The 20,870-nt window shown below is 34.8% G+C and overlaps 1 protein-coding gene across 2 annotated transcripts in view; it reads left to right on the forward strand.

Annotated features, from left to right (window-relative positions):
- PRDM5 (PR/SET domain 5) overlaps window positions 1-20,870 on the forward strand; it is an 84,489-nt gene that overhangs the window by 56,183 nt on the left and 7,436 nt on the right. For both annotated transcript variants that reach the window (XM_042871352.1, XM_042871353.1), the window contains exon 14: window positions 11,511-11,596. In XM_042871352.1, the coding sequence (XP_042727286.1) occupies window positions 11,511-11,596 (86 nt within the window). The remainder of the gene's footprint in view (window positions 1-11,510; window positions 11,597-20,870) is intronic.

Genomic DNA, 20,870 nt, shown 5'->3' on the forward strand with positions numbered 1-20,870 from the left:
TCCTCCCTTCATGTTGTGTCTTTTCTGTCTTCTATCACATAAGCTGTTATTTGTTCTTTTTTTTTTATTTTTTTTGACTTCCTCAAGATGCACAGAAGAGGAAAGAGAAGAAAAACAAACATGAAAACACAAAATACCATTCATGCAGCATATGATATGAGAACTGAGAGAATTCTTGGGTACTGTGCAATCAGAAGGACCAGCCACTTACTCACTTGGGCTGTATACATTAAAGAACCACGTTTTCAGGAGTGAAAGGAAGCAATCTGATAGCGCTGGTAGTCACTCTGCCCATCAGTCCAGATTTCTAGGATCACAACTGCCTCAATTCCAATTATCTGAGTTTTTTTGTTTGTTTGTTTTGTTTTGCTTTTTGTTTGTTTGTTTGTTTGAGGATTATTTTGTTACTTTATTTATGGATGTTTCTTGCCATCTCATGAGCAAACCATTAGCCTTTAATTTTCTTGTTTTTACGTACTAGACTTCCATGGAAATTAGAACTTATATATTTTTTTGTTTTGTTTTGTTTTCTTTCTCATTTCATAGGTCCTTTTCTGAAACCTTAGGTACAGTTTCTGTGTACTGTGCATGTTACACATCAGTTTGCACAGTAGAGAGGCTCTAGTTTTACAAGCTGATAGTGCAGATAGATCTCGGGAAAAGTTTTATAAATGTCCAAGTGAAAATGCTTTTCACACATATTCTCCTACCAGTTGCATTTAATGTTTCGCTGCTCTCAAGCAGATTTTTCCAAAATTTGGAGTTATGCTAAGGTGAGTTTAATGAAACATCACACTGGAGAACTCTAATCTTGGGGACAGAGGCTTGCAACACTTCTAACCACTATTATACCAGAAGCTGTAAACAGTGACATTTTAAACTTTGGAGAAGTTGAAAGGCACGGACGTTTTTTATTATCTTTGTGGATTAAATATGGTGGGAGGAAATTCTGTGTCAGGTGATGGTGCATGTTTCAGTTAGTGGAATATCCATTCAATGTGATAGTACCTCATGAAGAATCTCACTGCAGATAAAAATGAGGAAAACTTTCAAGTCCCCTATATAAAAAGCTTAAAGTACCACTTTTAAAGAGAACTACAAATTAAAGAAAATATCTTGCTGAATTAATTTATAACGACCTGCAACTGATCCTTTCCTCTTCCAGTCCAGTTCCTATATTGATGTCAATGGGATTTTTGTTAGAGGGATTTTTTATTTGCATCCTTCACTCTAAAACTGATACGCATTTTCACATATATGTATTGTGATGTCATTCTCATACAGCTCCTGATCATTTCATGGTAATTATGATGAAAGGAGGAAAAAAGGGAGCAGGAGGAAATTGCCTCTAAGTTTTGACTTCCCAGTGGTTAAAAAAATAGTAATCAGTAAGTTATACAGTGCAGTACTTCATACTAAGTTTAGTGAGAAAATGCCTCCATAGATTTGTGTTTCACTTCAGAAGGAGAGGTTTTGACTTGTCTTGTGGCTGAAGACTTCAGCTAACTTGTTTGAGATCATAATGTATGCAGATAATTTGCTTTGTATGCAGACAGTTTGCTTTGGTGTGAGAAAACTGTGCTGTATTCAGGGGATCGGAGTGAAGCACAGCTTTCTGAAGGATATTTTGCATCATTTCAAAAGAATGTCAGGATAGTTGGTAAAAGAAATTAATATTATCTGGAAACAGTACAAAGAAAGTACTCATTTGAAGGCTTTTAGTAATAAAGTTATCAATATTGTGAAAATCGTTGACAACTTGTCAGGCTTTTTCAGAAAAGTCTTCATTTCACCAGAAGAGAGCCACGAACTTGTTAAATTTAGGGGAATATTTGGTTTTGAAATGTCGCTGTGTTGAGTACCTCATACTCTTGGTATCTGTTAAAATTATTGATTTTAAATTACTGAATTCAAAACTGTGGACTCCTTTTTTCAGCCAGACTTCAAAGAATCACTTTTCATTCTTAGTTAGAAGTGAGTCAGCCACTGTCCATTTGCAAGAGATTATTTGTAAATAAGTCTGGGGATAAGTTCTCAGTGCAGCTGAACAGCACATTCTAAGTGTAAAGACTGCAAAGAGCTTCATGTCTTAGAGATTAGTTTTGAGGTCCTACTGCAGATATTTGTATTATCGCATTTGCTGTGCATGTGGTCAGCTAGACTTTATTAGCTACTTTATATAAGAGGCTTTGTTCTGTGTTTACCAAATGAAACTAGGCAGAAGTCTTTTAAAAAGAGTTGTGTATTTTTTTTTATTTTTTTTTATTTTTTTTTTATAGGGCTGTTCGAGCTAAGTTTCTTGGAATCCTGCTCATTCTGCTTTGGACTTGTACTTTTGTCATACTTAATAATCTATGTACAAAAAACCAAGCTTTTATTCAATACGCAGCACGCGTTCCTAAATACTGTTAATCACAGATGGATGCATGCTTCTTCAATAAGCAATTTTCTTCCCTCTTTTATCTTAGAATAAGACTCTGTAAATGAGCCCTAACAGTACTTGGCCTTTTGCAGAAACTGAGATGGTTTGGGGTGAGTGAACATGTCTGCATGTGCATGTGTGGAGGGAAGTGGTTGATGTTTGCATCTGAACCTAGCATTTTGCTCTGTAATTCATCATCTCAATTTCCAGCCTTGGAATGACAGAGACAGCTCTCTGTAGGTCAGCTGAAACACTATAGCACATTCTCCCTCTGCTGTATCCTGTTGGTTTATGGCTTCTTAGGGTCAGAGGGAGATGGGGTTAATTCAGCAAAAGAATCCTCTGACTGTGATGTAAATTCCTTGGCTTGTTCATAACTTGTAGAAAAAATTCAATGGACTGCTCCTTGGGCTGGAAGGCTGTGAGCTGGGAGGTTAATTATATGCTTAAATTTTCAAGCAGCTTTCAGTGCTAAAAGTTACTGACTGGTTTGTGCAGTTTTGCAATTCCTTATGCATAGGTATTAAAGTCCTGTTAATTGCTGTCTTACATGTGTGTCTATGTGTGTGTATATATGTATTTGTGTATGTGTCTGTGCTATTTGTATACACACATTTTGTCTGCCTGATACCAGCACTGATTCTTGCCTCATTAGTTGCATCCTAATCCCTTCCATCTTTGGGATGTAGCACATCAAGTTGTGGAACAGTGAAAGTTGCAGTAAAGTAGTCAATATTTGCAGGTTAATTTATTTTTGATCAAAGATAACTGAGTCTATTTAAACTGTAACTATCCTCTCCATGATATGTTTTTTCTATTCCATTACACAGGGACTAGTGAGGGATAGCTAACGATCATACATGTATTTCAGAAAATGCTTGAGCGTTAAAATGTACGTGGCTATGCAGCCTTATTCTGTTTAGTTTTTTTTTTTTTTTTTTTCCCATGGTATTTGTTCAAATCTGTTAAGACAGTTAAAATAATGATTTCACGTATCCTAAATGTTTTCTGAAAGGATTAATGTTTTCATTCTATACCTTTTTAGAAGTTACTTGATGTGTCATTCTTCCATATAGTATTCGCTGATATTTGAAAAAAAGTTGCTTCGTTTTTTTAAGAGTTGAGGTGATTGTTGGAAATTAATTTCCATGTGCATGAATTAAAGGTAATACCACAAATCTACATGAAAGTATAAAAAATGATTCAGGCCATCAACTTCACTGTCCTTTGTGTCAACACAGCTAAGCTTACTTTTTAAAATTTCCATCCCCTTTATAAAAACTGTTTTAGAAACTCTTTGAAACATTTTATCATAATTGTCCCTTATAACTTTAGGTGCTTATTTGTTCTTGGAACATCTCTTGCTCTGCACTGACAGCGTGAAACAATCCAAACTTTACCATGGTAGTCACACTTCTGCAATTTGATTAATTAGACCATGGGAGCATATTTCAAATCATGTTTAATGTACAACTGTATAAAAGTCTAGGTCCAAATTTTGCACTCACATGTCAAAATTCCTGAGTAACCATACCAAACTTTAATTATGGAATTACAATAAATTTTTTGCTTATTAACAGTTATTCAGACATCTCTGAAAACAAAGTCTTCAAAATATTTGAGGAAAATAGAGTCCAAGCACATTGTGACTACTGCTTGTGTCTCCAAAATTTTAATAGCTAAGCAGGAACTATTTATACTTAAGAAAAGATGTACAGCGAGGATCATCATTATAGCAAATTGTCAGGCAGATTGCCATTGAGTTATATATAATTTCTCACATCAAAAAATAAAAAGGTAGAAGAGGGGATTGAAGGAACTCTCATATCTGAATCAAGTATTTGAAAAAATGCATCTGTATCTAGTCTGCAAACAGCTTGCAAATGTCTGCAGATAGGTTTCTATTCAGTAACTTATGGATGATCTCTCTTTTATCTACTGAATTTAAAAAGAAGCTTGCAGAAGGCCTCAAAGGTAAGGATTCTGCATTTCTAAGCCTTTCAGTTTATACATCATTGTCCCATTTATCTCCAGACAACAGTTAAATCTTTAAAAGTACCTATAAAGTTTTATGCAGCTGTCAGCTTCTTCTTGTCTTCATGAGTGAAGAAATGTTCTTATAAAAGATAGATTATTTGGATGGTAGTGACATCTTTAGATCAAATGAATTACACCACCTGATATGCTTGAAAAGATTTCGTTGACCTGAAGTCATAGATGTTAATGCTCCATTCACAGTGAAACCAAATTGCTTACATCTGCTGACAGATGCAAATAATCAAACTGCTTTACTCTTTAAAGTAATGGTATAGGGTTTTTGTGATTAAGAATCCCTGTACCACTAAAAGTGTTACGAGTGTAAGTAATTAATATTGGTAGTTCTATTGTTTCTCTGCAGGTAACAGTTATATTTAGGAACAAAGATAATAACCTTAGATTTGATAAACTTGTTTACTAATCTTAATGGTTTATTTAGTTACAAAGAGCTAAAACCTCAATTACATAATAATCATGATGAGTCAGATAGGACAAATATTTAGCCCTAGTTAGACCTATAGTCAAATCTGTATTCTCTGAGTAAATCCTAAACTTCGTACCACACAAGCTTTCTTAACAGTGAAAGCATTGCTGTTGGGCCTCAAAGAAAAAACTACGTATGAGAAGGAGTACTACAAACAAATTTGTTAAAGCAATCTGATTTTATTTTAAAAGAGCATTAAATTTGTGTTTGGTTGTTTCTTTTTTCCTTATTGAATGTGTCATTAGCAGTGACTGGAAAATGTATTTGGTTGAATCACATAAAAGAAATTCTAATTCTCCCTTGTGTCTACAAAATACATAAGTACTGTTGAGCTTGGTTAGAAAGTGTTCAGAAGTACATAGACTTAGTATTATTAATCATCAAGGAAGAAAAACAATTAGAGAAATATTTGACTTTTTGTCTACAGAGTCTGCAAAGTTTGCATGTTTCTTAAATGTGAAGAAATTTCTCCAATCAACCCATACCTGAGTACTGTTTTTCTGTTTCTCTCAAGCAATAATAGCAGCCTGCACAGAACTATTCTCTTCAGACCAATCAAAGAATCCTGTCCCTTTCTTTATCTGACTGAGTGTAGAATTACAGGTGTTTTGGTGTTTCTGGGTCTTGTCTCAACTGACATCCGCAAGTATTTTATCTTTCAGATCATGAAGTTATTTAGATCTTGGCATGTGAAAGCTACCCCTATGTGGTACTTTTGTACTTCTCTAGTGCTTATTTTGAATGTTAAGTTTAATGGTTGAAAATGAAGCAGGTCAGAATTTTGTATTAGCCAGATCACTGTGTGCATTGACTAGTCCAGATTAGTGGTGAGGCTTGTAAAAGCAGCTAGCTGCTGCAGTTGCCCTGTTTCTTGGTTACTGCACTGTTATTTTCCATTCATACAGCCCTTCGTTAGAACTATAAAAATTCCTTAAGAGAGCTTAAGCATTAAAAGACCGTAACATTTAGGACTATTCGACACTTTCAAAAATACTTTTCTGTATCTAGAAAACAGCCACCTCCACACAAGAGGAGATTTATTATTTTGAGGAAGTGTTTCTCTTTCTCAAAAACCATTTGACATGCCATACAGCACAGAGGTGATTTAATTTACTGAATATTTTCTTAAAATGTAAGTATTTAATCTTCACTAAATAATAATTTTTCAAGCATTTTCTACTTTAAGTTCTGTCAAACTCGGTTTGTTTCTTCAGTTCATATTTAACTTAATCTTAGTTCTTAATGAAATTAATTTCATTTGGAAGAAATTAAGTGCTTGCATTTTAGGTTTATTTCTCTGTGTGCATACATTGCAAAAACTGAACTTCTGTATGGTTAAGGACACAACCTTCCCTCTTTATTTGATAGAAAACTTCATATACAGAGAAACAGCAACTAAGGATAGATATGTAAGCTTGCCCTTATGACCCTCTTGCAGTTCTCTTTCTGGGCTGCCCTGTTGATCACCTGGTATGAAGTGTTGTATGTGTGATCCAGATGGCCCCTTTGCCTCCAAATTCTTCCTCAGGTGAACTGTTATTTTCCACGAAAATTGGTGGAATTCTCCCATTTTCCCCTCTCACCTACGCCAATCTTAAGTTAGGTGTTTAATTGGGGTTATATTTTAGCCTAAATATTGACATTTTAAAATAATAAATGCACACTTTTATTTTTATAAATCTTCTTTTAGTCTTTACAATTCAACATCTGAAAAGGAGCAGTGTTTAAAAGATTGTAAAGAATCTGCAGAAGATTCAAATGGACCGCATTGCCATGATTGTCTGTTATCCTGCTAACGAAAGCAAACTTTTAGGTTGCACACAGTGCACTTGGTCTGATGCTCAGTGCAGTCGTTTTCTAATGCTAGTGAGTGTTGACCAAGATTGATGGTGCTGAATGACAGCATAAAATATTAAAATGCTTTTTTTGTTTTTAAAATTAAAAAAGTAACAACTTGATACATTCACTCTATAATTCTCATCCCTCAGTGTAGTGGTTTCAATAAAGACAGAAAGACAGAAATTTGTATATGAAGGGTAATGTACACAACTGAGAATTTCATAGTAGTGACCAAGCCACATGGGAAGGGAGACAGTAATATGACTCAAAATTAAACAGAATCATGGAATCATAGAAATCATAGAATTGCTCAGGTTGGAAAAGACCTTAAAGATCATCGAGTCCAACTGCAACCTGACCATACCGCCCTAACTTTAACAACCCTCTGCTAAATCATGTCCCTGAGCACCACATCCAAACAGTTTTTAAACACATTTAGGGATGGTGACTCAACCACCTCCCTGGGGAGCCTATTCCAGTGCTTAACAACCCTTTCAGTAAAGAAGTTTTTCCTGAGAATGATCAGACATGGTTTGATAGATGGCTTCCAAAACTCAGTGTAATAGCTCATTGAGTGCATACTTTTGTATGCTGTTGACCATCTTTTTTAGGCCTCTATCTCCTTTTGTTAGTGTCTCCAGGCTTTTATTATAGTTTCCAGGTTAGGATTATTTCTCTGTTACGTTTGTAAATTACAGTAGCCTTCTCTCATTTGATATAAATGTGTTCATAACCTGTGAATTGTGATCTACCTTAGTTGAGGTCATTGTTTCAAATCTTTCTGTTGATTGTAAGTTTTTTTTTTTTTGGTTTGTTTGTTTGTTTGTTTTTTTAAATTGATTTTCTACCTGATTTTGTAATTAGTTGCAAACTACAGTTTGGAAATAACAGCATGTTGGACTCACTTGATCTATTATGTCTTCAGGTCTTTCTTAAATGTGTTGCTTTAGCCACAGAAAACTAACAATAAGAGTTTGGTTTTGCTTCTTAATTGTTTTACTTGCTGAGGTATCTGAGTTCGGAAAATCTGAGTTTTCAACTCATTCCAAGTATTGCCTCATGGCAGCTTTGATTGCAAACATCTCATAGAAAACTGTCTGAAGTTGAACTGGAATGGAAGAGCCTGGTCTTTACATTTAACTTTTTATGCCATATATGAAATCCAGTGGACATTATGATCCCAAGCTAGAGATGTACACACTTCAGAGGAAAAGAAAAGATACCAATTCTATCATGGCATCTTTTCAAATCAAAATCCCATATGGTTTTCCATCGTGGAATTGTTTTTCATAATCCATGTATTAGGGTTAAACTTATTACGTTAAAAGCTTTGTTTTTATTCATACAATATCTGGAAGTAGAATGTCTAGACTTTGAATTATATTAAATCCACTGCAGTTTATCTAAGGATTATTTATTTGGGGTTATTTGTACAGAAGTGCCCTTAATGTGTTGACCAGTTTGTTCTTGGCTAGCAGGAACATGACAGTAGGCTGTAACTCGACAATAATCAAAGCACTTATTACTACCATCTTACTTGAATGCTTTGCTGTTTTGATATAAGTTGTTCTTAGTTATTTTTACATTTACAACATTACTTCTGGGCATGTTGTCTGAACAAGCTGAATTTAATAGGCTTAGTGGATTTTGATGCTGTACTATAATAGCCTGTTTAAGTGCAGGTCATATTCTCAATTGCAGTTTAGTGGCAGAGCTGTGAACAGCAGCATAGGAGGTGGACCTTCTTCACATATTTTCCAAATGTGAACTTTCAAGATTAGTTCATGGTAGTATACTCGAATGTTGATGATTTTTTTCTGCATGTTATCAGTATATTTAATAAGTAAAATTTAAAACAAAATAAAACCCAAACCAACTCTCGCTGGGTGAAATGACACTGCTTTTGAAAACTTACCTTCATATCCAGGAGAAGGCCACAAAAATAATTCCAGGGATGGAACACCTCTCCTATGAGGACAGGCTGATACAGCTGGAGGTTTTCAGCCTGGAGAGGAGAAGGTCCAGAGGAGACCTGAGAGTGGCCTTTCAGTATCTAAAAGGGAGCTATAAGAAGGAATGGGACAAACTCTTTAGCAGGGGCTGTTGTGATAAGACAAGAGAAATGGTTTCAAACTAAAACTGAAGATTTGGACTGAATATAAGGAAGAAATTTTTTTACAGTAAAGATAGTCAGGCACAGGAACAGGCTGCACAGGGGTATGGTGGTTGCCCTGTACCTGGAGACATTAAAGAAAACTTGACTGTTGCATGCACTGGTTTATCTCAAGTGACCCAGCTTTCATCTTGTAAAATCCTAAAACCTGATGAGATAGAACATAAGTTTTATATATATATAAAAGATGTGTGTAGACAGAGGAAACAGTTAATAATGTAAGTACAACGGCACATATATATATATATATTGGGAGTTGAACTTACAGGCTACAAAGAGTAACTTAAATGAAGTCAAATAAGAGCAGCAGTAAATTTATTTGGGATCATCTTATAAGTTGTTCGTCTAACAATTATTAATGACACAAATGTGTGAGAAGTTGTTTGTGTAATTTAGAAAAATAGGGTGTCACCAAATGTCAAGTCAGAGCTCAATCTTTGTTATGTGGTAAACTCAATTTCTGGAACAGTAGAGATTTTTGAAAACTTACAATGCATAATAGCTGCTTGAAGTTGGTCTTTTTCAGGTGTAACAAGTTGATATGAAGTCATGCTGGTGCCCTCTGCTGGCATCTGCTGAAAGCTCTTAAGGCCTTGCTCAAATCAGACATGATCTCCATGGTTAGTATCTGAAGGATGCTGTTCATCTGTTCATTGAGTGTCAGACAAGCTCAAAACCATCTCTTGAATGTAAAATGATTTCTATTTAAAGCAGCTCGGGGCCAGGCAGAGTGAGGGAGGAGAGGTACAACTACTACCTGTGACTCCTCATCTACTTACAAATGACCAAAAGCTTTAACTTCTACATCCAAAAGCCCTAAAACATAAAAATGTCTGCTTAATTAAATATTTGAACACTGACAACTGTTGGACAGTTTGAAAGGCTGAGGCATGGATTAAAGACATCAAGGGTCGTAAGAGAGTCATATTTCAAGCTACTCAATGAAAACACAACTATGATTCAGCAATTTTTATTTTAAAAATACATGTATTCATGTAACTTTGCTTACTGACAGGTGCAAAGAGAAAAAAAATATTTCTATTTCACAGTTACTGAACTGCAAAGATTTGCTGCTATCACTGAGAGTTGTCTGAACAGTAAGGAAAGAGAAAATAACAGAATATTCCACAAAAGAGAGTTTGTATCCCCTTACTTAAATAATCATCTAATCTCAACTGTCCTCAAATCTTTGCATACCCTGTGGCTGTATGGAAATTTTAAGTACACTGTTGACTATCAATCAGCTTTACTATGTTCACAACTGGGCCTTCTGAAAAGCTGTTTCTGTAAGGTATCTCCATTATGTACTTTCTGTGATCCTTTTAATCTTGTTCAGAGGAAGGAATACATCCTTTTATTTTCTCTCTGAATAACCAAGGACGAACACCTTATGTAGGGAAAAGATTAGAGAAGGTATGAGGCTTCACTTTTCAAGGGAAGTTTAATATTAGTGTTAGAAGGGACTTGAGGAACTTTAAATGCTAATCTCTCTTACTGTCATCTACTTAAATTCTTTACATTGGATAATCAATGAAAGATGTCTGAGGATTTTTAATTGTGATTGAGTGTTAGTAAGCGTTCATCAGACATTTGAACTATGTTGATTTTCTCTATATATGCAAAAGTTCTTTCTTGAGCAGAATCCTTAGCATTGGCTTGGTAGAACAAGCTTTGCTTCACCTGTATTTTCACATAAGGGTTTGTTGCATCTTCACCATTGTGATTGTGTAGAGCAGATTCAATCAAATGTGTTAGTAGAACAAGTTATTGTATCTTGAGATGTTGAACTGTGTTTTTAGAATCATCATTATAGGAAAGAGCAGGTGATAGAGTGAGATTCCAGTACATAGGCTAAAGAATTCAAAATTAAAAGATCTTTGAGATATTACAGAGCCTTAAAATTTCTTATGTATTATTGAGCTATCTTAAAAACTTTTAATCTTGTGATTCTGAATAGCTTTGTATCCACATTACACTGGGTTTGGGAAAATCAGCCAGATCATTGCTAATCTACACTAATTTAATTTAGCATTAAACTAAATACTTTTAAGATAAGAGAACTGCAAGGGAGATGCAAAGAACATTCTGCTTCTGTTTTGGTTACAAACTGTGGCAGGAAAAATTGCAGAAACTTTCATGGAAAAATAGTTTATGGGATAGTTTAGATGTAGCATTAAAAAGAGTGTATTTCATATTTAAATTAGATTCTACCTCCTAGAAAGTGTCCACTTGCAGAATGTGGTTTGGTTGAAAACTATAGGTTTTTTTAAAATATTTTATTGATATTTTTGTTTGTTTATTTGTTTTTGTTTCTCTCTGCATAATGGAATCTTGTTAAGACAAAACTAAGCAGTGAAGAGTAATATTTTGAACCAGTCCTGCATCTTGCCCAGGTAGACCTTAATTTATAATTTTGCAGATGCTTATCTTTCTTTTTATTTGAATTGTGAAGACAAGGTCAGAAAAAAAGTGCCTAGTTTTGTCAAATAACCATGGTGTAAGACCTCATGTACTGACACCATACTTATGCATTCTTATTCTTTCCTTAATTTCAGGCGAGCGTCCTTACCAGTGTCCTTACTGTGACAAAGCTTTCAGCAAGAATGATGGACTGAAGATGCATATTCGCACCCACACAAGGGTAAGTGCTTTGGTGGTTATTGAGAATTATTTGTAAATCACTTGAGGGGAAAAGTAAATATCTCCTGTTTACACAGAAGTAAGGCTATACTCATCAAGGTATTTCATGCTTACCCAAGTGAGAAGCAAAGACTTAAATCATTAACTGTCAAATTCTCTTAGTAGCCTTCTGTTTTTCCTTTGTTAATTGTCTTTTGTTAAAATAATAACAGTATGGTTTTCTTCTTGTAATCTGTGGTTATTTATAAACTAATATTTGTGATTGTTTCCTAACAAAGCAATTCTAAAAAGGCTTCACCATCTTTTAAACTTCAGTATCCAGTATTTTGATTCTTATTGTTTCCATAAAAACCGGTAACAGTAAGCTTTAGTAGAGGCTGCAGTTTATTAATGGGTGACAAACATTAAGCTGGAAAGAATTGTAGAATCATTTGACTTGGAAGGGACCATTAAAGATCATCTGGTCCAACTCCCTTGCAGCAAACAGGCACATTTACAGGTAGATCAAGTTGCTCAGAGGTGAGGTGAAACTGCAGCAATACTCAGCTTTCCTTTCTTTTCTAGCAAAGATATGCAGAGCTGTCCTAAAACAGTCAGATGTGAATTCCCATAGGAAAGGGTGATCTCTGGCAAAGTCAAGGAGGTCTAACAGTCTCTGTGTTAACTGCCTCTATAAGCCTTCTGCTATAAGAAAAAAAAAAAAAAAAAAAGTAAAAAAAAAATAATCTAGCTTTTACTGGTAATTGCATGGGAGATGTTGCTGCTTATGGAAATCAAGGCTGCCTGGAGGCCAAACCAATCAACTTCGTTATCAGTTAGGATATGAGGGGACGGGAGTGAAAGTGACTTTTGTGGTTCCCATATGCAAACCTGCACTCAGAATAGCTTTTTGAGAACATGAAGATAATATCAAAGCCGCATGTTTTATTTTCTAGCATTTTACCCAGGTCTTCAAGGCATTAACTTGAAGACTTACATTAAGTTGTAGCTAATGGTATAGCTTCCTGGTGTTTCACTGAGAACAGACTAATTCCATGTTGTTCATTACTTCTCCCTGTTTTTGACTGTTGAATCGCTTTAAGAATTGCAGTGAAATCTTTTTTTTTTTAAATTACTGTCTCTTATTATTTCTTCATAAGGAAAAATTTCATTACCACATATGTGACTGAATGGGAGGAGCAGTAAATAAAGCCTTCTATGTCATAATAAATGCTTAATTTTTTTCCTGATTTCCATATATTTTGAGTAAAAACAGAAAAACCAACACCCCAAAAAAACAACTCCAAACCAACAAACAAAAAATCAAACCACCTCAAAACCACCGACATCCTATGTAGAAAAATAGAGGAGAAAAAAAAAAAAAGAGTTAGAATAGGCCTTTAAAGCCTATATGCCTTTAAAGCCTATGAATAGATGCATCTCTGTTGAATATAATACTTTGCAACAGGTGGTGCTTTCTTTCTTCAGAACACATGATTGTGAGTGAGGCTTGAGAGCTTTACAGACATTATCTTCATTGCTTTAAAATGGTAAATAGACTGTAGAGTGTTTACTTTTAACAGAACTGCTTATCCTTCTGCCTTAGCAAATGAAGTATTTCAATGAAGGAAAGTTGTGTGGTTCCTTCTTGATAATTCTATATTTTTCTGATTTTTGTATATGTATCAAAGTATTTCAAAAGTTATTTCAAATTGTGCTGAATGGAGTGCTGAATAGAAATGCTCTTCAGCTGAGTGTGCTTGTACTTTTGTAGGATGTTTCTTGTCCTTAGCTATACTTTGAAAAGTAATTGTACACCTTAGTAGAGAATTGTTGGCTTTTAGTTACTTGCTACCATCTCTTTTACATAATTTATTGTTGACATATATTTCCATATGTCATCACATTTTGCCACTCTTACATATAAGCAGAAAAAAAAATCTTAGAAATTTACCATCTGATTCAAAATGCTTCAAATAGAACCGAAAGGCAAACTGAGAACTTACATTGATGTGAGAATAAGAGGAAAAAGAAAATAATTGAAACTACTTATGAGCGATGGAAGAAAAATTCAACCAGTGCTTATTATTTAGGTAACAGGAAAGGGAAGAGTTAGGAAACAACTTTTACAGACTCGAGATTTTTTTCTTAATAAGTGTAGACTTTATAATCAGAGAAACTGAAATTTTATTACACTAAGAGGGTAATAAAATCTGATTTTAAATGTATCAAACAATGTGCTGTTACAGTATCCTTACAGAAGGAAAGAATGAGATATTATGTACAGCTCAGTTCATGCCAAATGTGATTTGAGTGTTTCCATATACTTAGACTGTAGTGATTGTCTATATACAGTTTATATTTCAGTTTTTTTTTCTTTTTTTTTCCTATGTGTAAGTGTGCTAAGCAGATTACTAGAAATCTTTACCATTTCATTAGATAATTAAAAATATGCAGGCAAAACCACAAAAGGAATTCTAAACAATCATGTTATGCTTCTTTTTCTGTCATGTTGTTTATATGTTACTCCTTTTATGAAGCTTCACAGAGAAGCTAATTTACATAGAAATGACATGTTATATTAGTTTTTCCCCAAATTCCATTTTTTTTTAATCAGATATACATTGACTGCTATTGCTAATTCTCCAGTATTCCTGTTCATTTTTTCAGATTATCTCTTCACTCTAGTTTTCTGGGTGTGATCGAGACTTAAAAAGATTAAGATGTTTTCCTTTACGAGGCTGGTATCTTTACAAATTTGTATGTTAATGATAAGCTGGATTGCTAGTTTTGAGCATCTTAGATCTTTAACTGAACATAGATTGAAAATTCTGAGCTACTCATGTCAGTTGTTTCTGAAGCCTCTCTTTAGGTGCTTGCAGTGTTTGTGGTGGAGTTCTTCATTCTGGAACTCAGAGACTGCATCTATGGTAGCAAGTAGCAGTGCAGTAGCAGTTACATAAAGTGAAACAATTGGGCCTGAAGACCTGCTGTCACATTGTATGTGTTTCGAGGATTTTATTCAGGATTTTGTGTAGTCTTGTCATTCTCTGCTGCAACACCCCCTGCTATGCATCTTCAGCTATAGCTAGCAACATGGAATAAGCGTAATTTTAGCACCCTTCCTCAAGAGCTTTTCCTGCAGATATCTTGAAAAAAAAAAAGTTTTGTCTTTTGGCCAGAAAAATTGTGAAGTAACTTACATGTAATAATATGACATTTAACAATTCAAATTTAGGTATGCTTTACTAGTGGGATAAAATGCCAAACCTGATCCTGTGGATCAGGGAAAACTGCTGGAAAAATCATTTTAGAAAGTTAAAGTCTGGCAGCTGCTAAACTTGGTACAACCTGGGTGGCCACAGGTGTCAGCTCAAACTCTAGAGTAAGCAGGGAGGGTAAGCCAAAATTCCTACTGACGATATAAGGAGAAGAAAATACCATATAATATTAAAATTTCACTGGAGTGTCAATTTGCTTCTTTAAAAGCAGATGTGCCTGATTTGTTTGGTTTTCTTAAGAAGAAGTATAACAGCCTAAGAAAACATAAATGAGAAACTCAGTGAATTTCTTAATGAAGTATATTTATAAACTACAAGCTGTATTGAGGAAATATGCATCCACTCTTTGCTGTACAGTAAAGTTTACCTTTTCCCTAAGGCTCTGTTCAGCACTAGGCACAATATTATATAAAGTTAAACAGGGAGAAAATACTGCAATGTAATTGTTAATGTTTGGAAATTTACGGGTTGATAGGTGCCCACAACATTTGACACGACAGTAATTATCGCTCTGTCCAATGGATATTTTCAGTACTTTTGAAAATGTAGATTTATTACATTGTTTCAGTTAAATACATGGCAGTGATGGAAAACAGGTAGCATAGAAGTCATTCCCAAATGCTCTTTCATCATTTGGTTAGAATATTTCACATTTATGCTTCTAATGTGTAACAGATAGATCTGACTTCTGTAGTTTGCTTAAAAATCTGATTTCTGATGGTTGAAAGGCTGCTGGCTTTAATTCTTGTTGTCTGTTTCTGAGTTAGTAGTTGAAAAGTAGAGAAATTGCAGTGTATTCTTAGCTACATTTCCTTTTTTTTCTTTATGCATAGATTCCTACTATTTTAAAAAAATGTATAAATGTTGAACTATGTTTTTAAAAGTTCAGAAATGTAAGAAATGAACAAATCAGGTGGCATTTTTCTTGTAGTTTTGCCACTAACTTTTCCACACATGAAATACATGGCTGGCTATTTCCACATACACAGACATTAAGTGGAACTGGACTGTAGATTGCAATTGATGTTGTGTATTTTTGGATACATAGAATCATAGTATATCCCAAGCTGAAAGTAACCTACAAGGGATGATCATCAAATCCAACTTCTGGCTCAGTAATTCCATATATTTCTATGATTTTAAAGTCAACTCTTGAATTCCTAAATTCTGCAATTATTTTTTCAATGATGGCTGAGAGAATTAGTCTCACTGAAGCTTGAATGAATATATTTGTATGGGTTGCAATCATATGAGTGGGTTCAGTGTAAATATATGCTTAGAATTTAATCACTCACTGGATTGTCTTCTACCCTTCTTAAAAATGGGACTTCACCTGACTGCCATGACTTTTCAAATATCATCGAGAGTGACTTTATGATTGTGTCAGCCAGTTCCCTCAGGACTCTGGAGTGCATCTCAAGACCCATAGACTTACAGATGTTCAGGTTTCCCAGTTGGTTGTGAACCTGATATTTGTGTACAGCAGGAGGGACACTGCTCCTTCCCCCCCTCCCCCTCCAAATTGCCATTGTCCTCTCCACCCACAAAAAAAAAAAAAGGAAAAAAAAAAGAAAGCTTTGGGTACTAAATATAGTCTTCTATGAACAAAACTATCAATGAAATAATATATAAGGTGTTGATTGAATTTCTCATTTTTTTTCATTATTATATTTTCTCTATATTTCCCCACTGGTGTAACATGAGTGAGTTCTAAACATCTGTGCCTGAGGATGATGACTTTGCCAGTGCTGTGATTTTCTTTACATACAAGATCTCTATTTGTATACAGAAAATAGGATGATTGAATCCCAATGCAACTGTATTTTCACACTTACAAAAAATAAAATAAATTTAAAGAAGTAATTTTGACTAATGCCCTTTTTCCTATTAGAGGGAGAACATACCTTTGGTATTGATATTGTTATTCTTCCAAAAGCAGATCAACATCTGTTTGGTTCTCATCATGGCTGGTCAAAGAATCTCCTCTTTCTCTGAATATTAGGATCAAATGGTTGCAGCAGTTTAAAACAAAGCAAAAAACAAAAAAACAAACAAAAAAAAAACTTCACAATTAATTGTAGATAGCAAATGGGTAGAACTACTGTGGAAAGAAAGATGTTAATGGTATAGTAAAGACCAACTAAGTGCAAATAGTAGAGTTTTTGAAGAAATGCACCTTATTACTTCTGACAGGCATTTAAATGAAGATGTGTGTTTTTATGCTCTCTGTAGCTGTCTTTAGAAGATTGCAGAATTTTTTCAAAAACCCCAAAACTGAAGTAATACAGAACTTTCCTAATAAATAATTTTGTTTAAATTTGCTGGGACCATTTCACTATTGTTTCAACAGGAAGATTACTGTGCCTGTTGTAGCCACTGGAAATATTTTTAGAAGAATTTTACTTCTCAGTGGAGGAAGTGTGTATTTCTAAAGTGATTTATTAACTGCCTAACTTTCTCTTGCTTATTGAGCTTTAATCATTATAAGATTCAAAGCCCTACTACTTCTGGAGAGTTATAAATTCTCATCAGCCTTTGTCTTCCTGTGTCAACATTTCTTCAGTAATTTAATGCAAGTTTAAGTGGACCTTTGTCTGTGGGAGATCTGCTTGCTATGACTTCTAAACCCCCCCCCCAATTACTAAGAGAGCATCTTGTTAGTTCTTTCACATTTTTCAAACTTACATACAAAACTGGATTCCATTAACTTGCACCATCTGTGATCTGAAGTGACTTAGCCTCTCTTCTCAACGGGGGATGTGTTGCTAGTGGTGATGACCTAGAAGAACATGTCACTGATGTTTTTTTCCTGACATTAATCAGCTTAATGGTTTGTTTTAAGGGCTGAAGTGTAACTACATAAGCCACAGTAGACACTTTACTGTCTTTCATACTGCACTGTTTCTCAATTTCCTACCCTTCAATGAAGATGAAAGCTGATCTTTTTAAAAGAATTGATTGTTACATTATATGTCACCGCTTCATTGATGGTGAAACTACCCATCACTCTTTCTCTGTGTAGAAAAAAATGTGTATTGACACTGGAATTTGCTGAGGCTTAACAGTCTGTTAACACAGCTGCTGTCTAACATGTCTTCTTATGAAAAGCTACCTGCTTGGCCTGGCTCCCTCAGCATGGTCTGACACTATCTGTTGAGGGGTTTCTAGGCCAAGCAGAAGGATCCTTCAGGTTCTCTGTGTCTTCTTATTCATTGAAGTTCTCTTTTACTTTTGGTAGACATTTGCTGTTACTCACAGCTCACCTTGCAGTTTTAGTAGTTTACAGGTATGCATCATGAATCCTGTGTAGGCTACCTCAGGTTGAACTCCTTCCAGGCTCTTGTAGTTCTGTGTCTTCAGGTCCCTTTCAGATGGGACTGTTGACCAAAATGGTACCTGTTCTGGTCACCTTTTTTAGTAGATGTCATCTGCAGTTGGCCAAAGAGCTTCTGACTGTAGTTTGAGGGACACATCAGCATTTATAATCAGTAACGAATAAAATAGGCTGTAACAAGTGTTAGCAAAAGGTTTAAAGCATACAAAGAAACGGTGCATGTGAAATATAAAACATTTATGTCTTAAACTTCTCTGAATGCTTAAGATGACCTTTAAATAACGCTTGCAGAAGTCAGTGTATGTCTGTCCTAAATTCTACAGTAGGTTACACCACTGCTTTTCCTATGTTGTTCAGAGTGACTGAGCTTCTGGATTTCCAGGGATGCTAGTTGAGATGTCAGTTGTTGGTAGCTGCAAGCCTGGCTGATATACTTTAATGTTTTCTGAGTGATCGTGTTTGTTTGTTCTAGTCCACGTTTTTCCATTCTTGCTAATATTTTCAACAACACTTTATTATTTTAGCTCTTTTGTTTCCTTTAGTAAGAGTAAATGACACCCCTTAAAGTTCTATATTTGCTGTTTACTAAGGAACTTGGATTGAGATCTTTTCAAAATTATTCTGGCTTTACCAAGAAGATTTGTTTGTGTAATATGATAACAGGTAGCAACCTTATTGTTCATTTTCCCCAAATACGTCATTTTTGCCTCTAGACTAGTGTGTTATAGAGATAAGAATTTAAAATGTTTCCAGAGGAAAAAAAAATCTTTTACTATCTTTTACTATTATTTAAGTAATATAAGATGTAATATGTTTTTCCATGTTTCTCTTGGATTCCCTGAATGTTCAGTTGTCAGCACAAAGAAAATTCACATCCGGCTCATAGATTGTCATGTAACACTTAAGATGGTCAGTGTATTTCACCCTGACATTCTAGTAACTCTCATGAATGCTTTAATGTATGAACATGATCTACAAAAAGAAATGAGCAATAGGTGGATTTTTGATAGGAAGTAAATCAGCTGAATTCAGATTTAAAAAATGAGCACAGTTCTGGATAGCAGTGGTATGTTAAGCATGCTCTGTATGTCAGTTACAATTCTAAGCTCTGAAAAAGATTATTGAGTAACGTTTCTGTAGTCAACAAGTTCACTTTGAGTAGTATAACTCTGCAATCACTGTAGAAAATTACTCAAAAAAGTAAAGAATAGGATCTGTTGAGTATGGGTTTATCCCAGTTTTAGCTTGCGCTTGCCATCTTTGAAAGGATTGCCAGAACTATTCTTAACTCTTTACACTCTTAATTCTTTACACTCTTAACTTTGAATCTTGAGTTGTATTTTATTTGGAAGTACTGTCTTCTGGATTGTGTTTTTTCTTGTTGCTGATGATGAACTCGTGATAGTTCCTGGGTCAGATTTAAAAGGTTGCTTGGAAAGGGTCATACCAAAATCATTAATGCTTTTCCTTTGCAATCAATTTTAGCAAGTTTACACAGCAACAACTGCAGCAACAGACAACTACAGCAGCAGTTAGCAGTTCAGATACTATGCATGTAAGTATTTCCATCTGCTGTTGTTGCAGGATACACTGTACACATGTTCCACCAATCTGTTGAGGCTGGCATCAAATGGCCTTTAAAATTTGTCCTGTTCTCATTTTTTTTCAGTGCAATGCACACTTTGTGTTGAATCCAAGGTAGTTATTTATGATTCTGCCATCCAAAGGCAGAGAAGGTGTGCACTGAAGAGAAGATTCTGTTTTATTTATCGTGGTTGTTAAAATTCCTCTCTCCCTTTTTATTTTATTTTTTTATTTTTTTTTATTTGATAAACTGAAAACCATCAAAGATGGGTGCTTCTACGTTAGAGTACCATTTTTACAGAGAAACACCTTCCAGAATGGCAAGTCTCATTTAGGCTCTCCTAGACCTTTCTTGCCTTTCTGTGTTTAGAGGCAGAGGCGTTATAAATCCCCATCTATATATTTCTATTTAGACCTGGTATACTTAAAAGAGTAATATGATATACTTAAAAGAGTAATATTAAATCACTTACGTATCAGCCAAATGTTGTCTCTCTTGATCTCCCAGCTCCCTTCCTCACTTGAATCATCAATCAAAGGAAACACATGTAGTCCTTTGGCTGTGCTGCCACCATAACCATGGGCTGGCAGATGCCTTTAGAACTGAGGGTAGAGTTATTCTACTAGCAGCTGCTAACTCTTCTGAAGCCAAACTTATATGATCCTTTCACTGACTTCCTGTTTTGTTGACAGTTAGCTGGTTATTCCCTTTTCCAACTTTATTCAAATCTCATAATTGTTGATGTTGTCCTTTTGTGGTGGCATTTCAATTTCTTCAGACTTCTTGCTGTGTTTTTAAATACATACATACATACATACATATATATGTGTGTATATATATAACTGGATAACACAGCTTTTTTATTATAATTTATCTTATTCTTTTTTTAATGGACATAGTTATGAATGAAGGGCAGCTTAATGGAGAGAGCAGGCTAATGTGAATCAAAACTGTGACTGCTGAAGTCAATGATATATACAGATGTAAGGGATCTAAAAATAAGATCAAAGACTGCTTTGGATATCATTTCATACACTACATATGTGAATTTGAATGTAAATACCAAGAGAATAAATAGATATGCCTTTTTGCCTTC

Source organism: Lagopus leucura, unplaced genomic scaffold (genome assembly GCF_019238085.1).
Source record: "Lagopus leucura isolate 7727_CA_CO unplaced genomic scaffold, USGS_WTPT01 Super-Scaffold_100004, whole genome shotgun sequence".
NCBI classification, from domain to species: domain Eukaryota; kingdom Metazoa; phylum Chordata; class Aves; order Galliformes; family Phasianidae; genus Lagopus; species Lagopus leucura.